The sequence below is a fragment of the Salvelinus fontinalis genome, chromosome 5, assembly GCF_029448725.1.
Source record: "Salvelinus fontinalis isolate EN_2023a chromosome 5, ASM2944872v1, whole genome shotgun sequence".
Classification (NCBI taxonomy): Eukaryota; Metazoa; Chordata; class Actinopteri; order Salmoniformes; family Salmonidae; genus Salvelinus; species Salvelinus fontinalis.
Window position 1 is genome coordinate 48,057,022 of NC_074669.1, and position 16,945 is coordinate 48,073,966.

A 16,945-nucleotide genomic window follows, 5' to 3' on the forward strand; every position below is an offset into this window, starting at 1 on the left:
GTGCCTCAATTCCTACTGTTCTATTAATTAGGATTACTGACCATAAATTGTGATCAAACATCATCTGCATTTTGTTATGGTTGAACAGAATAATTTTCTTTAGCAAAAATAGTATTTAAAAAAAATACATGTATATCGCCAAATGTCGACTACACCGTGTAGCAACACGACAGCTCCCGGGTCTGTTTTTTGGATGTGTAAAGAGATTGATAATTTACTGTATTGACTCTATTGGTAAATGCGCTCGCAAAGGGTGTTTACCGCGTGCCATGTGACAAAAAAAGAGGCGGGGTTGTGAGTTAAGTCATCCATGTATGTGGCTCTCTGGCGCCGCTGCCCACCTACTCCAGTCTGACTTTCACTGGAAGTGAGAGGAGTGGTTGAAGGAAAGAAAGAGATTAGGTGTTTGACTAACTTCTTATTTGGTGTGCTTTTACGACAAGATATTTCAGGATTTAACAGGTATTTCTATCAAATTTGTTGCTTCTCGTTGTGGTTTTCCTTGGGCGTGGTTTTCAGTGTTCAGTGCGCTTGGATACATGTTTTCCCATACACACATTTCATTGCTGCACCAGCAGCTGTGCTTTTGTGTGTAGCGAGCGATGGATGTGCGATATTGAATAACCCACCATTCGTTCTAGGGACGCGGACCATCCGTTACAAAAAAATTAAATGATAACTGTAATCCGTTACATTACCAGTAAAAATATTGTAATCAGATTTACAGATACTTTTGAAAAACTAGATTACTTTTAATTTCAGAAAGGATGTTTGTTCCACCTGGGCGAGTCTGACCACAAATCAGAGACCACTTTGAAACACAGCAAATGTGTTTGATGGATCGTAGGAATAGGCTTTTGTAGGCTACAGTCCATGTAAATCACAGTGCTGCTCTCATTTAGTTATTTGCACCTTACGGATTGTGGTTATTGTGGAGGGCTGTTCACACATCTAAATGTGTATTTGAATCCAATAATGGTTGAATTCAAGAAATGTATTAAGCTGCCTATCAATCATTGTTTTTGAAACCATTTTAACAATTACATTTACTTTGGATACTTAAGTATATTTATAGCCAAATACATTTACATTTTTTACATTTAAGTCATTTAGCAGACGCTCTTATCCAGAGCGACTTACAAATTGGTGCGTTCACCTTATGACATCCAGTGGAACAGCCACTTTACAAACAGTGCATCTAAATCTTTTAAGGGGGGGGGGGGGGGGTCAGAAGGATTACTTTATCCTATCCTAGGTATTCCTTAAAGAGGTGGGGTTTCAGGTGTCTCCGGAAGGTGGTGATTGACTCCGCTGTCCTGGCGTCGTGAGGGAGTTTGTTCCACCATTGGAGGGCCAGAGCAGCGAACAGTTTTGACTGGGCTGAGCGGGAACTGTACTTCCTCAGTGGTAGGGAGGCGAGCAGGCCAGAGGTGGATGAACGCAGTGCCCTTGTTTGGGTGTAGGGCCTGATCAGAGCCTGGAGGTACTGAGGTGCCGTTCCCCTCACAGCTCCGTAGGCAAGCACCATGGTCTTGTAGCGGATGCGAGCTTCAACTGGAAGCCAGTGGAGAGAGCGGAGGAGCGGGGTGACGTGAGAGAACTTGGGAAGGTTGAACACCAGACGGGCTGCGGCGTTCTGGATGAGTTGTAGGGGTTTAATGGCACAGGCAGGGAGCCCAGCCAACAGCGAGTTGCAGTAATCCAGACGGGAGATGACAAGTGCCTGGATTAGGACCTGCGCCGCTTCCTGTGTGAGGCAGGGTCGTACTCTGCGGATGTTGTAGAGCATGAACCTACAGGAACGGGCCACCGCCTTGATGTTAGTTGAGAATGACAGGGTGTTGTCCAGGATCACGCCAAGGTTCTTAGCGCTCTGGGAGGAGGACACAATAGAGTTGTCAACCGTGATGGTGAGATCATGGAACGGGCAGTCCTTCCCCGGGAGGAAGAGCAGCTCCGTCTTGCCGAGGTTCAGCTTGAGGTGGTGATCCGTCATCCACACTGATATGTCTGCCAGACATGCAGAGATGCGATTCGCCACCTGGTCATCAGAAGGGGGAAAGGAGAAGATTAATTGTGTGTCGTCTGCATAGCAATGATAGGAGAGACCATGTGACCAAAAATACTTTTTGACTTTTACTCAAGTAGTATTGTACTGGGTGACTTTCACTTGAATCATTTTCTATTAAGGTATCTTTACTTTTACTCAAGTATGACAATTGGGTATTTTTTCCACCACTGTTTGAAACAAGTTTGTTTTTTGGCTAAAACATAATACTTCCCTAGTTTGTAGGAATGTTGCATAAATGTAGACTATTGGCTACAATTAGGCTAGGGCCTAAGTAGGACTGTAGTTTTCCTATAGACACCTCATAACAACTGAAAGGTGTTGCTGATAGGCCAACACACAGGTAGGAAGTGGATGGGCAACTGTTTAGCCCAAAATGTTAAAATAATTATTCCCTTCGCTTGAATTTCTTGCACAATTCATGTCACTGCAATCAGATATAGGTGGAGAAAGTAGGCCTATACTTTATATTCTGTATAATACAAACCTACACACAGTTAATTGATTGAATGTATTATCAATTAACATGCAGTATAAACAACTCTATGCGCGCACACCACATGTTCCCACAGTTTTGGAGTCAGCGCATTGTGAATGGAATATTTTTAACACTGGAGAGATTTCTTTCTTTTATCCAGATGATCACGCCAAACACGTTTTACCACATAGTAGTTTATTTCCAAGATGCCTGTTTGCAGGCTACTGAGTGCAAAGGTTATTTGTAACTTGAAACTTGTTTCACCACCTTGCCAGGAAAAGTAGCCTACTTTTATAGTTGTATTTCCATAGTTTAATTTAGTGCTGTTTACAATGTAAGGCTTCCAAGACCCCACCTAGAGAGCTATAGCTGGGGGGGCTATACACACAGTATTGAACCAGTGTTCTCTGAAACTATTCCCAATTATTTTGCAAATTTAGATTAATAACGCAGTAACTCATCTGGATTGTTTGCACACTGTAGAATTCAATGTTTGAACCTGTTCAGGCTTTTTGGATGCAGGGCAGGCATGTAGACTTTCACTTGCAGAGAGGAGATGGAGTCTTTCACTTGAGAGGAGCGGGAGGTATGGCAGCTGTCTTCCCCTAAGCATGGAAGATTCTTATGCTAAATAACAATCCTCTCCTTCATTCTCACAATACCTCGTGTTGTTATTCTCTGTACTTGTGTGTCACATGCACATTTTTTATGCATTTCATCTGTGTGTGTGCACACCTCCACATTTTGTGTGTGTGCATGGATTCTTTGTAATTTACTAGATTAAACACCCACTCCCTCATTCCTCTCAATCTCTCTCGCGCTCTCGCTCTCTCTCTCTTGCTCTTCTTACTTCCTCTCTCTCTTTCTCTCGTTCCTCTTACTTCCTCTCTTCTCTCACTCTTCTTACTGTCTCTTTCTCTCTGGTTGTGACAGAGACAGATGGGAAGAGAGAGATGCAAACCCCATCAGAAGGGCAAAATATGCATTCCAACACACACATTCCAACACACACACATTCTCTCTCGTGCAGTTTGAGCTACTCTAGGAAGTTACGTTGCAAGCTAGCTCAGTGCTGCCCTCTCATTGAGTAGCTCAAGTTGAAGGCTGACAAATTATATTTATAATTCCTTCTGTGTGCTATTTTAAATGTGGGTGTATGAGTGAACCGTCAAATCCTGTGTGCACATGGCAGGGATGTGTGTGTCGGTGTGTAGCTATTACAACTGGAATCGGTTTAGTTATGTTGGTATGATGTGAACTGTCACACAACAGTGGCAAGCTGTACCAGTGAACTTTACCCCTGTTGTGTGTGTGCATCTTTTTATCACGGCCCAGTTACAGTATAGGCTACACTTATAGCTTTGACATTTGCAAATGTTCCATTTCAACCATGTAAGGAATGACAGAGGCTATAACTGCACAGACAGGTAGTCATTGACAGAAGTCATGTAGACCTACCTAGGCTATTTATGTAGAGCTGAACGTATTGGTAATAGACTAATACAGTGGCACATTGTCGTTTACCAAAACTTCATTCAATCAGAGAGCACTTGATTGGACATGCCAATGTTTTTTCTTTCTCTTCTATATAGGCTGTGACGATACCACTATCACAATCTTTTTTACATGGCAAAAATGAAAACATGAAGCAGGCCAAACTATTTGGTCATTTAATAACCTACTGTATGTAGAGTATTGTCTGCTATAGCTTGTAAAATAAATACATGTGACTCTGGATGACAACATAATGTTTGTTTCCAACATTAGGGCTGTTTTCCTAAAGAAGTTAAATCCGCTTTGTTTTTTTGTTTCCTTGCCACAACACTAACAAGTATCGCGATACAGGTATTGTCCCAGCCCTATTGGATAGGTATTCGTATTATGGTTGAAATGTCACAGACATCTGTGGAACGTTATTGTCAGGGATTATCAGTGGACTCAGTGGTAGGCCCATAGACTGTAAAAAGAATGGATGGAGCCATTGATGATGTCACCCCATTGTTTCGTATGTGCAGTCTCAGTGGCGCATTTGAACATCAACATGTGTAGTTTTAGCCTGTCACCATCTTGCTTCATGGAGGAGTTTTTGGAAATGTTGCATGTGCAGTTTGAGCTACTCCAGGAAGTTATGTTGCAGGCTAGCTCAGTGAGTACCTCAAGTTGTACTGCAGGCTGCAAATTAATGTTATACTTCTGTGTGCAATATATATATATATTTTTAAATCAGTTCAAATATATACTTCTGGTGAAATAGAAGCAAGTATTGGTACAATGATTGTGTTATGATTTTTTTTTTCTTCACATATATGTATCCACAAATATTGACCACTAAGACCGCCATACTCCCATTGACTATAATGGGGAATCCTGCTTTGTAAAAACATTATCTGCAGTACCCCGGTCGGGCTTCAACTTAAAGATGTAGACCAGGGCTCTCCTACCTTGTTCCTGGCAAGCTTCCCTGCTTTAGGTTTTTGCTCCAACCCCTAATTAACCTGATTCAACCTATCAACCAGCTAATTATTAGAATCAGGTGCGCTAGATTAGTGTTTGAGTGAAAACCTAGAGGACAGTATATCTCCAGGAACAGGATTGGAGAGCCCTGAGGTAGTCCATCAGTAGAATATTTTATGCAACTGTATGGTCCTGTTTCTATAGTGATGGTACTGTAGTTCTAACTGTAATTTCCTGTTCAATAGATGATTGTATGTGGCTCTGGTCCTGTTTCCATAGCGGTGGTAGAAGCCCACCAGGTGGTGGCATGTGTGACTAGTCTGTGACTCTAGACTACTAGTAGAGTGAAATATGTGAATGTGACTAAGTAGAGCAGGTTATTGTATGTAACTCTGGTCTTGTTTCCATAGAGATGGTGGAGGCCCACCAGGCAGTGGCGTTCCAGTTCACCATCACCCCCGAGGGGATTGGCCTGCGCCTTTCCTACCAGGCCCTGTCCCAGATCTATCTCTCTGGCCGGGCTCCTGGAAGAGGAGGATCTGCCGCATGAGGCTAAGGAGGTTGTGGGATGTGTGTGTGTGTGTGATAATAATGGTGCCGAGATAACTTTGCAGTATTTTTGCGTGTGTTATTTCTTACATTATTTGCTCAGAACGTATCTTGCATTATTACCTAACAACCACTTTACAACAGGAGTATAGCCTGACTGGCTGGCATGAAAATGAACCATGGAAAAAGCGTCCTCCATTTGCTATTTAAGTGCATAGATTCCATTTCCCCCCCCCCCCCCCCTGGCCCTGTGCAGAGATAGGTGCATGGAATTGGCTCATTCTAAATCAAAACTAATTTCACACATATATTATGTAGTCTATGTGAAGACGTGATTAATTTAAGAATAGTCTGATAGGTGACAATATTATCACTTGTGAATGATGTATCATTCACAAGTGATAATATTGTCACCTATCAGACTATTCTTAATTTAATCTTATCACTTGTAAAGGCAAGAAAGAGTGCATGCCTTTTATTGCAACTTTTTCAAATCATAGTTGCACACCTCATGTAGCCTAGCCAATAAATAGTCCTATATGTTTTGACAAGGTTCGTATCACAACTAAAGTGGACAAATAACTTCTTAAAATGAAGCATATTAATCCGCTTTACAACCGGTGTAGAGCCTAATTGACATATATAGGTGGTGCGTGAGTTTCAAGTTTGTAAAATAATTTTCACCATAAAAATTCACCTTTATTAAAGCATTACATGCATAATCACATTTCTTTCTCGAACAGAAGGACAAGTTGACCCATAGAATAGGTCAACTTGTGTACTATGGGGGATAGTAGATTGATATAGGCTAGTGGTTATGCTGTTCATTAGGCCTACTCATCTTATTGGCTGATGAAAGCGAAATGTTGACAGTTCTTCTAACATCTTCAATATGCGCCTCGGAATTCGATAAGAAGGACGTAGTTGCGTCCCCGATATGTCGGTCTCCACTTGTAACGTGTCGTGTTTTTGACTATGCCGCATTAAGTGATATGACATGCTATTCTATGAAATAATTTCTCTGTAATTAATATTACCTGATTAAGCTAATCATGTAAATGTAATTAACTAGAAAGTGGGGGCACCACGAAAGAATGTTTAGAGCTGTTATCTTCCAAATAAACTCTTAAAGACCTGGTAATCCTTTACCTATAGCAGTCAATATTTAATCGTCACCTTATTTAGTCTCATCTGAAAGTTGTACATTTTTGGTTATCTTCACGAACCCTGGCTAACAAGTTGAATCAGCAATTCAAAATTTGGTTTAATTATTTATTTACTAAATACCTAAATAATCACACAGAATTACATCTAAAAAGAATGGATCATACATTGATTACAAATTATGTCATAAAGGAAAAGGGCCCTTGCGGACGGAACAGATATGACAAATCAAATTTGATTTGTCACGTATACATGGTTAGCAGATGTTAATGCGAGTGTAGCGAAATGCTTGTGCTTCTAGTTCCGACAATGCAGTAATAACCAACAAGTAATCTAACCTAACAATTCCACAACTACTACCTTATACACACAAGTGTAAAGGGATAAAGAATATGTAGGTTCTGCCTGCGGTTACGGAACCCCTACCTGTCCCAGACCTGCTGTTTTCAACTCCTAATGATCGGCTATGAAAAGCCAACAGATTTATTCCTGATTATTATTTGACCATGCTTGTCATTTATGAACATTTTGAAAATCTTGGCTCTCTCTAATTTTCTCCTTCTCTCTTTCTTTCTCTCGGAGGACATGAGCCCTGGGACCATACGTCGGGACTGCCGGGCGTGGTGGCTCCTTGCTGTCCCCAGTCCGCCTGGCCTTGCTGCTGTTCTGCCTGCGGTTATGGAACCGCCACCTGTCCCAGACCTGTTGTTTTTCAACTCTTAATGATTGGCTATGAAAAGCCAACTGAATATTATTCATGATTATTATTTGACCATGCTTGTCACTTATGAACATTTTTGAACATCTTGGCATAGTTCTGTTATAATCTCCACCCGGCACAGCCAGAAGAGGACTGGCCACCCCTCATAGCCTGGTTCCTCTCTAGGTTTCTTCCTATGTTTTGGCCTTTCTAGGGAGTTTTTCCTAGCCACCGTGCTTCTACACCTGCATTCTAGCTGTTTGGGGTTTTAGGCTGGGTCTCTGTACAGCACTTCGAGACATTAGCTGATGTACGAAGGGCTATATAAAATAAACTTGATTGATTGATATATGAATGAGTGTTGGTACAGAACGGCATAGGCAAGATGCAGTAGATGGTATAGCGTACAGTCTATACATATGAGATGAGTAATGTAGGGTATGTAAACATAAAGTGGCATAGTTTAAAGTGGCTAGTGATACATGTATTACATAAAGATGGCAAGATGCAGTAGATGATAGAGTACAGTATATACATATACATATGAGATGAGTAATGTAGGATATGTAAACATTATATTAAGTGGCATTGTTAATATAATGTTTATAATTTTCCAGGATACAGTTTGTCATTCTATCAACTTCATGTAATTGTCAATAGAAGCCTTTGACACTTATGAAATACTTGTTACTATGGAAAACTGAAGTATAATTACATCTGACAAAAATGTCTAAAGACACTGAAGCAGCAAACTTTGTAAATTAATATTTGTGTCATTCTCAAAACTTTTGGACACGACTGTAGATAGTCCATAAAAAATCAGCCGTTTCCAGCAACAAAAGTCATTTACAACATTTAACAATGTCAACACTGTATTTCTGATCAATTTGATGTTATTTTAATTGACTTTTTTTTTGTTGCTTTTCTTTCAAAAACAAGGACATTTCTAGGTGACCTCTAACTTTTGTGTGTGTGTGTGTATATATATATATATACCATAAGATGCTGTTTTTCACTCTCTATATATATATTTTTTATATCACCTTCTTTATGGGTCGTTCACTATTTCACCGTTATAAATTTTTACTACTTTCTTTACTTTTCCTCAGGTAACCATATCTTATATACTGACACTGTATGTTTTTCTACTGGTCTTTAAGTATCTTGTACACTGACCTTTACCTGTATATTTTCTACCAGTTCTACCATTTCATATTCTATATACAGTATATTCATACTGTGGCCTTCTTCTGTGGTGACAGAACAGGTTAATCAAAGGGGTGTACCCCGCCAGCCCTTCCTCCTGGCTGTTTGTTGTCATAGCACACCTGGACACCATGTACACGCGCTCTGACCCCTCTGAAGGATTCAAATTGACCCCCACCATTGATTATGTTATTTGTTTTTTATGTGCCATTGTACTTATGCTCACTGTATAGCTGAATATTGAGGCCTCTGTCTGTGTCTAGCTCTCTGCCAAAACCCGCAGCCCCGTATCTGTGAGAGAAGGTGAGAAAAGGGACTGAGGGCACAGAGCGACAGTCTATGTTTCTCTGAAACAAGGGCAGATTTGCATGCCACTAAGACAGGTTCTCAGAAACCTCGTGTTAAGAATAACTTGTTCTTTTAGCTGCACATGCAGGGTTTGACATGAGATCATACCATAAGATGCTGTTTTTCTTTTGTTCGGGGCAGAACTCAGGAGAGGCATCAGTTGTATGTCTGATGTTTGATCTTTGACTTCTGTCTACAGCTGTATTCTAATTAAAATATCTTAATTTTATATATGCACATTTTGGGTGTTCCTTATTTGTTAAGTAAATAACGGAGCCCAGAAAAGTCATTGCCAAAATCCAGGAGCACCTGCCCATCAGGTAACTAGCTATATCACTCACTACCTCTGCCTGTGAGGTAACTACATCATACACTGTACTAGGGAGGAAGAGTAGGAAGAAAGAGGCATGTAGGGGGAGGGAGGGAGATGGGGGAGGGGGGATAGTTACTTTGTGTTGTAGATGCTATACACTTTGACTGACTGACCTCAGATCATGTTAACTATTCTTCTTACTATAAAGTCATATAATATAAAATAATGGCACAGAACTTACAAGCATATCTTGTCAGCTAAATTAACCCGACTACAGCCTACGGCATGGAGCATAGCCAGATAATATACAGTAAGCCAACGCATATTCTGTTCTTCTGAAATACATTTTCTTAATATCATGTTTCTTTACACCTGACTAAAATAATGGATTTATTGTGATGTTGTATATTACATTGATTTACTAGACTTATAAAATAATGTAGACGTTTCAAAGGCGCGCATCAGTGGCTTGTATGCATGGTAGTCTGGCGATGCTTAACGTGATTATATTAATTAGCAGTCAATTATCACGAGACTGGCAGTCTTTTTCATGACAATAACCGGCTGGCATGGGTAGGGCTCGTTCTTAAAATTCATGCGAGTACAGGGCTCTAATCTTCTACATTTGACCAGTAGAGGTCCCTATAATTACTTGTTTTTCTTTTATCCAGTGATATTTTCTAGTCTTTCAGACTTACAGCCATACTGACAACCAGTCTACTACAATAATGTATTAATTGTATGTATTCTCTCTCCTCTTCCCCCACCAGTAGACTTTCTCTGTGGGCTCAGGGCCAGACCATGCTGTCAGTGCTGCTGTTCAGTACCCTGCTGTGGCTATCTCTCATCCTGACCCTGAGGTTCTGTCTCAAGCTGCTGCTCTCCTACCACCGCTGGATGTTCGAGCAGCATGGACACATCACCACCACCACCAAAGTCTGGGTGGTATGTATGCTATGCCAAAGACGGTGGAAACGCTCTTTGTACTTCTCACTCTAGCACTGGTGTTCGTTTTTCTGTAGTAAATATGGATGGATGGAATAATAGTGGTATTTTAATTGCTGGTAATGGTATTTGTTGTGGCAATAGTACATGCATTGGCAAAATCATTAACAGGAGAGGTATTTGCAGTTGGACCACAGAACAATGAGACAAATATTTCACTGGACGTATAAATCTGAAGCATCCGCTTGGCGTATTTTCCAGCTGCCGGCCACTGGGCTTCCTCTCACTACCTGGTAGTGAGTGGAAGCCCAGTGGCCGGCAGCTGGAAAATATAGAACAAGATTGATTTTGGCCGACATTCTGCATATTTTCTCATCGGTGATCTCAGTACAGTTTTCTGTTCCCAAAACTGAAATATGGTATGAACAGAATGGACTAAGTTTTGTAGACCTTACCCGTTGCATATTTTATTTTATTTTATTTGCATTGTTTAAGAGGGCAAAGGCGAATTGAGCGGTGGTGGAAAAAATACTCACATGTCATACTTGTGTAAAAGTAAAGATACCTTAATAGAACATTTCTCAAGTAAAATACTACTTGAGTAAAAAAAAAAAAAAAAAAAGTATGAAACATAAGAGCCGTAAATCCAAAAAGATAAACAGCCAGACCTTTTATTTGGTTTGAGCATTTCTGAAAAGGCAAGTCTTACGGATGCAAGAGCTCAGAAAATAAGTCCTGCAATGCTGAACAGCTTTTCACAGGCAGCTGATGCAGGTAAGGGTGTTTAACCTCAGAGAAAGCTTACAGACTGCCGGGAAGGACTTGAGCAACTCCATATGATCAGCTGAACAGGTATCCGTCCAGCTGTTTGGAGCTTTCTTGTGCTGGAGACGTTTTCATGGCAGAGAAGAAGTCCTCATCTGATGAACTGGTGCCATCACTTAGCTGCAGCAAGGGTTCTTCCACGTGATCCATGATGTAGTCCATTCCTGAAATTCAAGGAAGATTACAATAGAAATCATGTAGTTATGAGCCTATGTTAATCCATCCCCATCCATATAAACTAAGCTACCCATTGGACTTAACCACAAAGTCAGGAATGTAGTTTAAATGAGTGGTTCATAAATCTATGAAGTGTCAAAATGTACACTATACACAGTGGTTTATGAGTAATAAAATACTGTTAATTAACCACATGCTGTCTTACCCATTCTGATGGTGGCGTCATCCTTTGTTCACGTTGTTTTGAATTTGGCGAGAAGGATTGCAGCTGCTATCAGTTCAGGGTATTGAAACATGTGGCTGAAGCGCTTCTTCAGTCCCAGTTGTAGCGCATCCACCAGAGGCTTACAGTACCTCAGGGACAACTTGATTCGGTCAAGTTTTGTGATCAGCAGGTTGATAGTTGGAAGTAGCCACCCCATCTGGACATTGGTTCAGCCTGCAGGATGTTGATGGGCGTTGCGACTGGGCTCATGGTGGCAGCATACTCTGTGAGGAAGGCGAGTTCAGCTGAATTGAACCTATGAAAAAAAATATATAATAATACTGTGTTTCCTAACCCCGTTCAAAAGGGGACCACTAACCATTTCACCTGATTTGAACTACAGTAATCAATGGCTGGATGAGCAGTTGACTAAATGGATCAATGCTAGTGTATGGCTACAACATGTGAAACCATTAGTCCCCAAGAAAAGGGTCAGGGAACACTGCAACAGATTTAGATAACATTCAAGACCTTAAATTATGACAAAATAATACATAATCCTTACTTACATTGGAACCTCAGTCTGTGCAGAGAACTCTGACGGCTGCCTCTCCTTTGTGTTCGACGATCGTCAGGAGTCTTTCTACAGCCATGAACCAAGAGTTCCACCTTGTAGCTTTCGGGCGCAGCAGCTGGAGGTCGCAAGCATCTTCAACCGTTTCGGCTGGAAGTGTGGATCTTCCACATTTGTTCCAAAGTGCTTGGCACTTGCCAAATGTTGAATGGGACACTTTTTTGTAAGCCTCATTGAATGTTGCTTTCAGGGCATCGACTGTAGATACTAAGTTGAGTAGGTGGCAAGCAGAGCGCTGGTGCTTCAGCAGCTGGTACTCAAAACCATAATCTTCATTCAGGATCGTTGCCACATCAACAAACTACACTTCTTCACTCTCCTCTTATTCCTCGTCACCATCTTCCTGTCCTGGCTGAGCTGCTTCACCACCCACTGTCTCGTTGTTTTCATCTACTCCAAAAACTTGGAAAGCTTTCAAGAAGTTCGAGCTGTTGTTCTCACAATCTTAACCCGGATTTCAAACTCAGAATGCTTGTAATTTAATGCGCTTGCCAACACAAAGGTGTGCGATGCGATCCTCTCAACCATTTACAGGCCAGGGCTGCAGAGCATCTGCATCTATCTGGGTCTATCCAGTGGGCTGTAACACCAATGAAGCTCTGTCTTCTTGCAGACCAGCAGTCGGTGGCGATGTGGTCAACTCCTCATGGCCTCAGTCACCTTCTTCTTCATTTACTTGGAGGCTTCATTAATCCTGGAGCGGAGCCTTGATAAGATCTTTGAGTTAGGCTGCAGATCCTGGACAAACTCTCTGAACGATTCTACAACAACGAATGGTTGGAGTCCTTGGACCACATACTTCACCACAGCTTTGTCAATGGATTTTTGAGACGCTGTCTTCAGTAATGTGCTGTGCTTGATGGTGGAGAGAGTCTTATGGGCATGTTTGCCGTCAGTTCTCTATACTTCTTAAGATGTTGTGCATGCTTTCTCTGGGATAAGAGAAACAGTTACTTAGCTAGATAACTACCATCACCAAATACTTAAGGTATAGGATCCTAATTTTAAAGCTATAAACTACATTAGTTAAGTTTGATTTACTGGGTACTTTAGCAGGATACTTTAATATTACAATGATAACTGTTAATTGATCTAGCTAGTAGGTTACGTCAATAACTTAAGTCTACAGTAACTTTATCAACACAAGGAATAAAATGGCTAGCTAACTGAGTGTTGGCAAAAATTCGAAACCTACCATTAGTTAGCTAGCTTGGCCAGGTGTTTAGAGAAGGTATTTGGCTAGACTAACGTTAGCTGACTAAAATGTGCCCAGATTCGGAAACTAGCAATTAGCTAGCTTGTTAACAAGCTAGCTAGTTAGCTCGTGTCAGTTTAGTTAGTCAATCAGGGCACATTTTAGCCAGCTAAAGTAGGTAGTTACTAGCTAGTGAACTATTTAGCTATAGGATTCTCTAGCATTAACTAAGACTGCTTGTTGCATTAACAAATGTGGGCTAGCTAGGTTAGCTGTCATGCTAACAGTAGACGTACCACAAATGTGTTTTTTTAGGTTCGACAGCGAGTTCTTGAACGCTAACATTAGTCTTTCCTAAACTTTTGGTAAACATAAGACATTTAATCCGGTAGGATGAATCCTTCATTCCGAGAAAAGAAAACATTTATTTTAGATACCAGCTTTAGATTGATTTGATTTTGTTGCGTGTAATGAAGGTGTCAGGGGAGATGTATCGGAGTAAAGTATACTTTTGTTATGTAGTAAAGTAAAAGTCAACGGAAATAGAAATAGTAAAGTACAGATACCCCAAAACATTACTTAAGTACAGCAACGAAGTATTGAGTTATTGCACACACGTACTTCAGAGTAGGCGTTCCCTAATGGAAATATGCAGATGATGCTAGAATGCGGCAATAGGTTATCGCTAGCTCGTGCTTGACTCTGCCCACCTCCTTGTTTGTTCTGTGATTGTAGTTTTAGTAGATTAATTGATGTTCTTCTCTTTTAATGGATGTGATAGGAGAAAACTGAGGATGGCTCAACAACATTGTAGTTACTTCACAATACTAAGTGACAAAGTAAAAAGGAAGCCTGTACAGAATAAAAAATATTCCAAATCATGCATCCTGTTTGCAATAAGGCACTAAAATAATACTGCAAAAAATGTGTCAAAGGAATTACATTTTTGTCGAATACAAAGCATTATGTTTGGGGCAAAACAACACATTCACTGCCATTTCTCGCATAATTCATTTTACAGACACAAAAAGATGTCGCCGTTTCGAACGAACAAATTATGTGTCAGTGTTTTATACAATTTGTGAAACTTCCTGTTTCCATCACAGCTGTCGGGATTTTTTTTTATACAGTATGATTTTACTCGCATAAAAACTGTGGATGGATATGTGGTTACTGGGAGACATATTCACCTTTCAGCACGAAAATAACCTAAAACACAAGGCGAAAAATATACACTGGAGCTGCTTACCAAGATGATATTGAATGTTCCTGAATGGCATAGTTACAGTTTTGACTTAAATCAGCTTGACAATGGTTGTCTAACAATGATCAACAACCAACCTGACAAAGTTTGAAGACTTGAAATGTCTGGTTGTCACATGAAAACTGGCAAAGATTGAACATCCATTTTATCTTAGTCATTGCAGCAATTTAATTTTAAATGCATTTTCCTGGATAGAATGGACTGAATCAGAGTGGAATGGGTGCAACATTGATACCTGGCATGTATTCACTAGAATTCAGAGGCAAACCGAACGAAACAGGGAGGGATCTAGCTGAATTTTTCCAATAGAAACTGTTGTTACATGGTTTCCGTTGCAGAATGTTTTGCTAAGAGGGCTATACGTTTTGCTATGGCATACAACTAATGAATATACCACAGTACACTGTTTTGAACCGAGGTGTGTGGTGTGTCTCTCTCACTTAGTTCCTGGAGTCAGTGCGTCTGTTGCTGAGTGGTCCAGGGTTCGAACGCATGACTGTGTTGTTGGCTCAGTTTGAGAACAGCTTGGGGAACAGGCTGCAGCGCTATCTGAAGCTCAAAGCTCTGTGGGCTACCAACTATGTGAGTAGACTCACTGCTGCACACATACTGTTTGTTCACACACACACAGTTCGCTAAGGCTCATAGTTGTTTTATTGTAATTATTTCACTTCTAATCTCTCTCTCTCTCTGTCTCTCTGTGTGTCTGTCTCTCTGTGTGTCTGTCTGTCTGTCAGGTGAGTGACTGGTGGGAGGAGTACATCTACCTGAGAGGACGAGGCCCCATCATGTTCAACAACTACTATGTCATGGTACTGCTCTTCCCACGATACACTATAGATATACACTGGGTATACAAAACATTAAGAACACCTGCGCTTTTCATGACTGACCAGGTGAATCCAGGTGAAAGCTATGATCCCCTATTAATGTCACTTGTTAAATCCATTCAATCAGTGTAGATGAAGGGCAGGAGGCAGGAATTTTTGGGGCATCCCGAGTGGCGCAGTGGTCTAAGGTACTGCATGGCAGTGCTTGAGGCGTCACTACAGACCCGGGTACGATCCAGGGCTGTGTCGCAGGAGACCGTGACCGGGAGACCCATGAGGCGGTGCACAATTGGCCCAGGGTCGTCTGGGTTAGGGGAGGGTTTGGCCGGCCTGGATGTCCTTGTCCCATCATGCTCTAGCGATTCCTTGTGGCGGGCCGGGCGCATGCACGCTGACTTCGGCAGTCAGTTGTATGGTGTTTCCTCTGACCCATTGGTGCGGCTGGCTTCTGAGCGAGCAGCGTGTCAAGAAGCAGTGCAGGTTGTGTTTCGGAGGATGCATGGTTCTCGACCTTCGCCTCTCCCGAGTCTGTACGGGAGTTGCAGCGATGGGACAAGACTGTAACTACCAATTTAATATCACAAAATTGGGGAGAAAAAAGGGGTGAAAATAAAAGATTTTTAACCCTTGAGACAAATGAGATGTACATGTGTGACATTGAGGGTGATTGGGCAAGACAAAATACTCTCTCTCTCTCTGACTCGGTCTCTCTCCCTCTCTGACTCGGTGTCTGTCTCACACTCTCTTTCTTTTTTTTTTCTCTTTTACCTCCATCTCTGACCCCTCCCACATACAGGACTTTCTGTATGTGACTCCCACGCCCATCCAGGCAGCGAGGGCCGGCAGCACCGTCACTGCTCTGCTGCTCTACCGACGCAAGGTCAACAGTGAGCAGCTCAAACCTGTGAGTACTGCTACTGCTACTAGTACACATATACAGTGGGTATAGAAAGTCACCACCCACTTTCGAAATGTTCACCTTTTTTTTGCCTTGCAGCCTGAAATGAAAACACATAAAATTTGAATTTATTTCCAAATCACAAATCAGGCTAATTGGCTTCCATCTGTGATCAATTGTAGTGACTCTGAATAGTTCAGAATAAAAACAGTTGTTTGTAGAGGACTCCACTGCTTAGTAGTGCAATTCAAAGCAAATAATCCACTATGGGCGGAAAGGAGGGTACCAAGAAGCCAATGGTGACTTTGAAGGAGATTCAGGCCTTTATGGCAAAGACTTGTCCATATGTGCATGTGACCACAATATCTCAAGCGCTCCACAAATCTGGCCTCCATGGGAGGGTGGCAAGAAAAAAAACACATCCAAGTCTTGTTTGAGCTTTGCCAAAAAGCTAATTTGTAGATTCTGAGGCCAAGTGGCAAACGGTGCTGTGGTCAGATGAGACCAAAATGTAACTTTTTAGTCTGAATGTTAAATGATATGTCTGGCGAAAACCCAATACATCTTTCCACCCAAAGAACACCATTCCTACAGTAAAGCACGGCGGTGGCAGCATCCTGTTGTGGCTGTGTTTCTCTTCAGTAGGGACTGGAGCACTTGTCAGGATAGAAGGGAAAATGGACAGTGCAAAA

At 41.4% G+C, this 16,945-nt stretch overlaps 1 protein-coding gene across 2 annotated transcripts in view; it reads left to right on the plus strand.

Moving 5' to 3' along the window:
- Positions 1 to 292: 292 nt before the first annotated feature.
- The window catches only part of LOC129855742 (carnitine O-palmitoyltransferase 1, liver isoform-like), a 71,057-nt gene continuing 54,404 nt past the window's right edge, over positions 293 to 16,945 (plus strand). Inside the window, exons 1-6 of one of the 2 annotated variants that reach the window (XM_055923726.1) lie at positions 293 to 462; positions 5,411 to 5,560; positions 7,296 to 10,225; positions 14,970 to 15,107; positions 15,263 to 15,337; positions 16,152 to 16,259. In XM_055923726.1, the coding sequence (XP_055779701.1) occupies positions 10,022 to 10,225; positions 14,970 to 15,107; positions 15,263 to 15,337; positions 16,152 to 16,259 (525 nt within the window). In that variant the 5' untranslated portion in view covers positions 293 to 462; positions 5,411 to 5,560; positions 7,296 to 10,021. The remainder of the gene's footprint in view (positions 463 to 5,410; positions 5,561 to 7,295; positions 10,226 to 14,969; positions 15,108 to 15,262; positions 15,338 to 16,151; positions 16,260 to 16,945) is intronic. The other variant, XM_055923725.1, reaches the window with a different exon arrangement.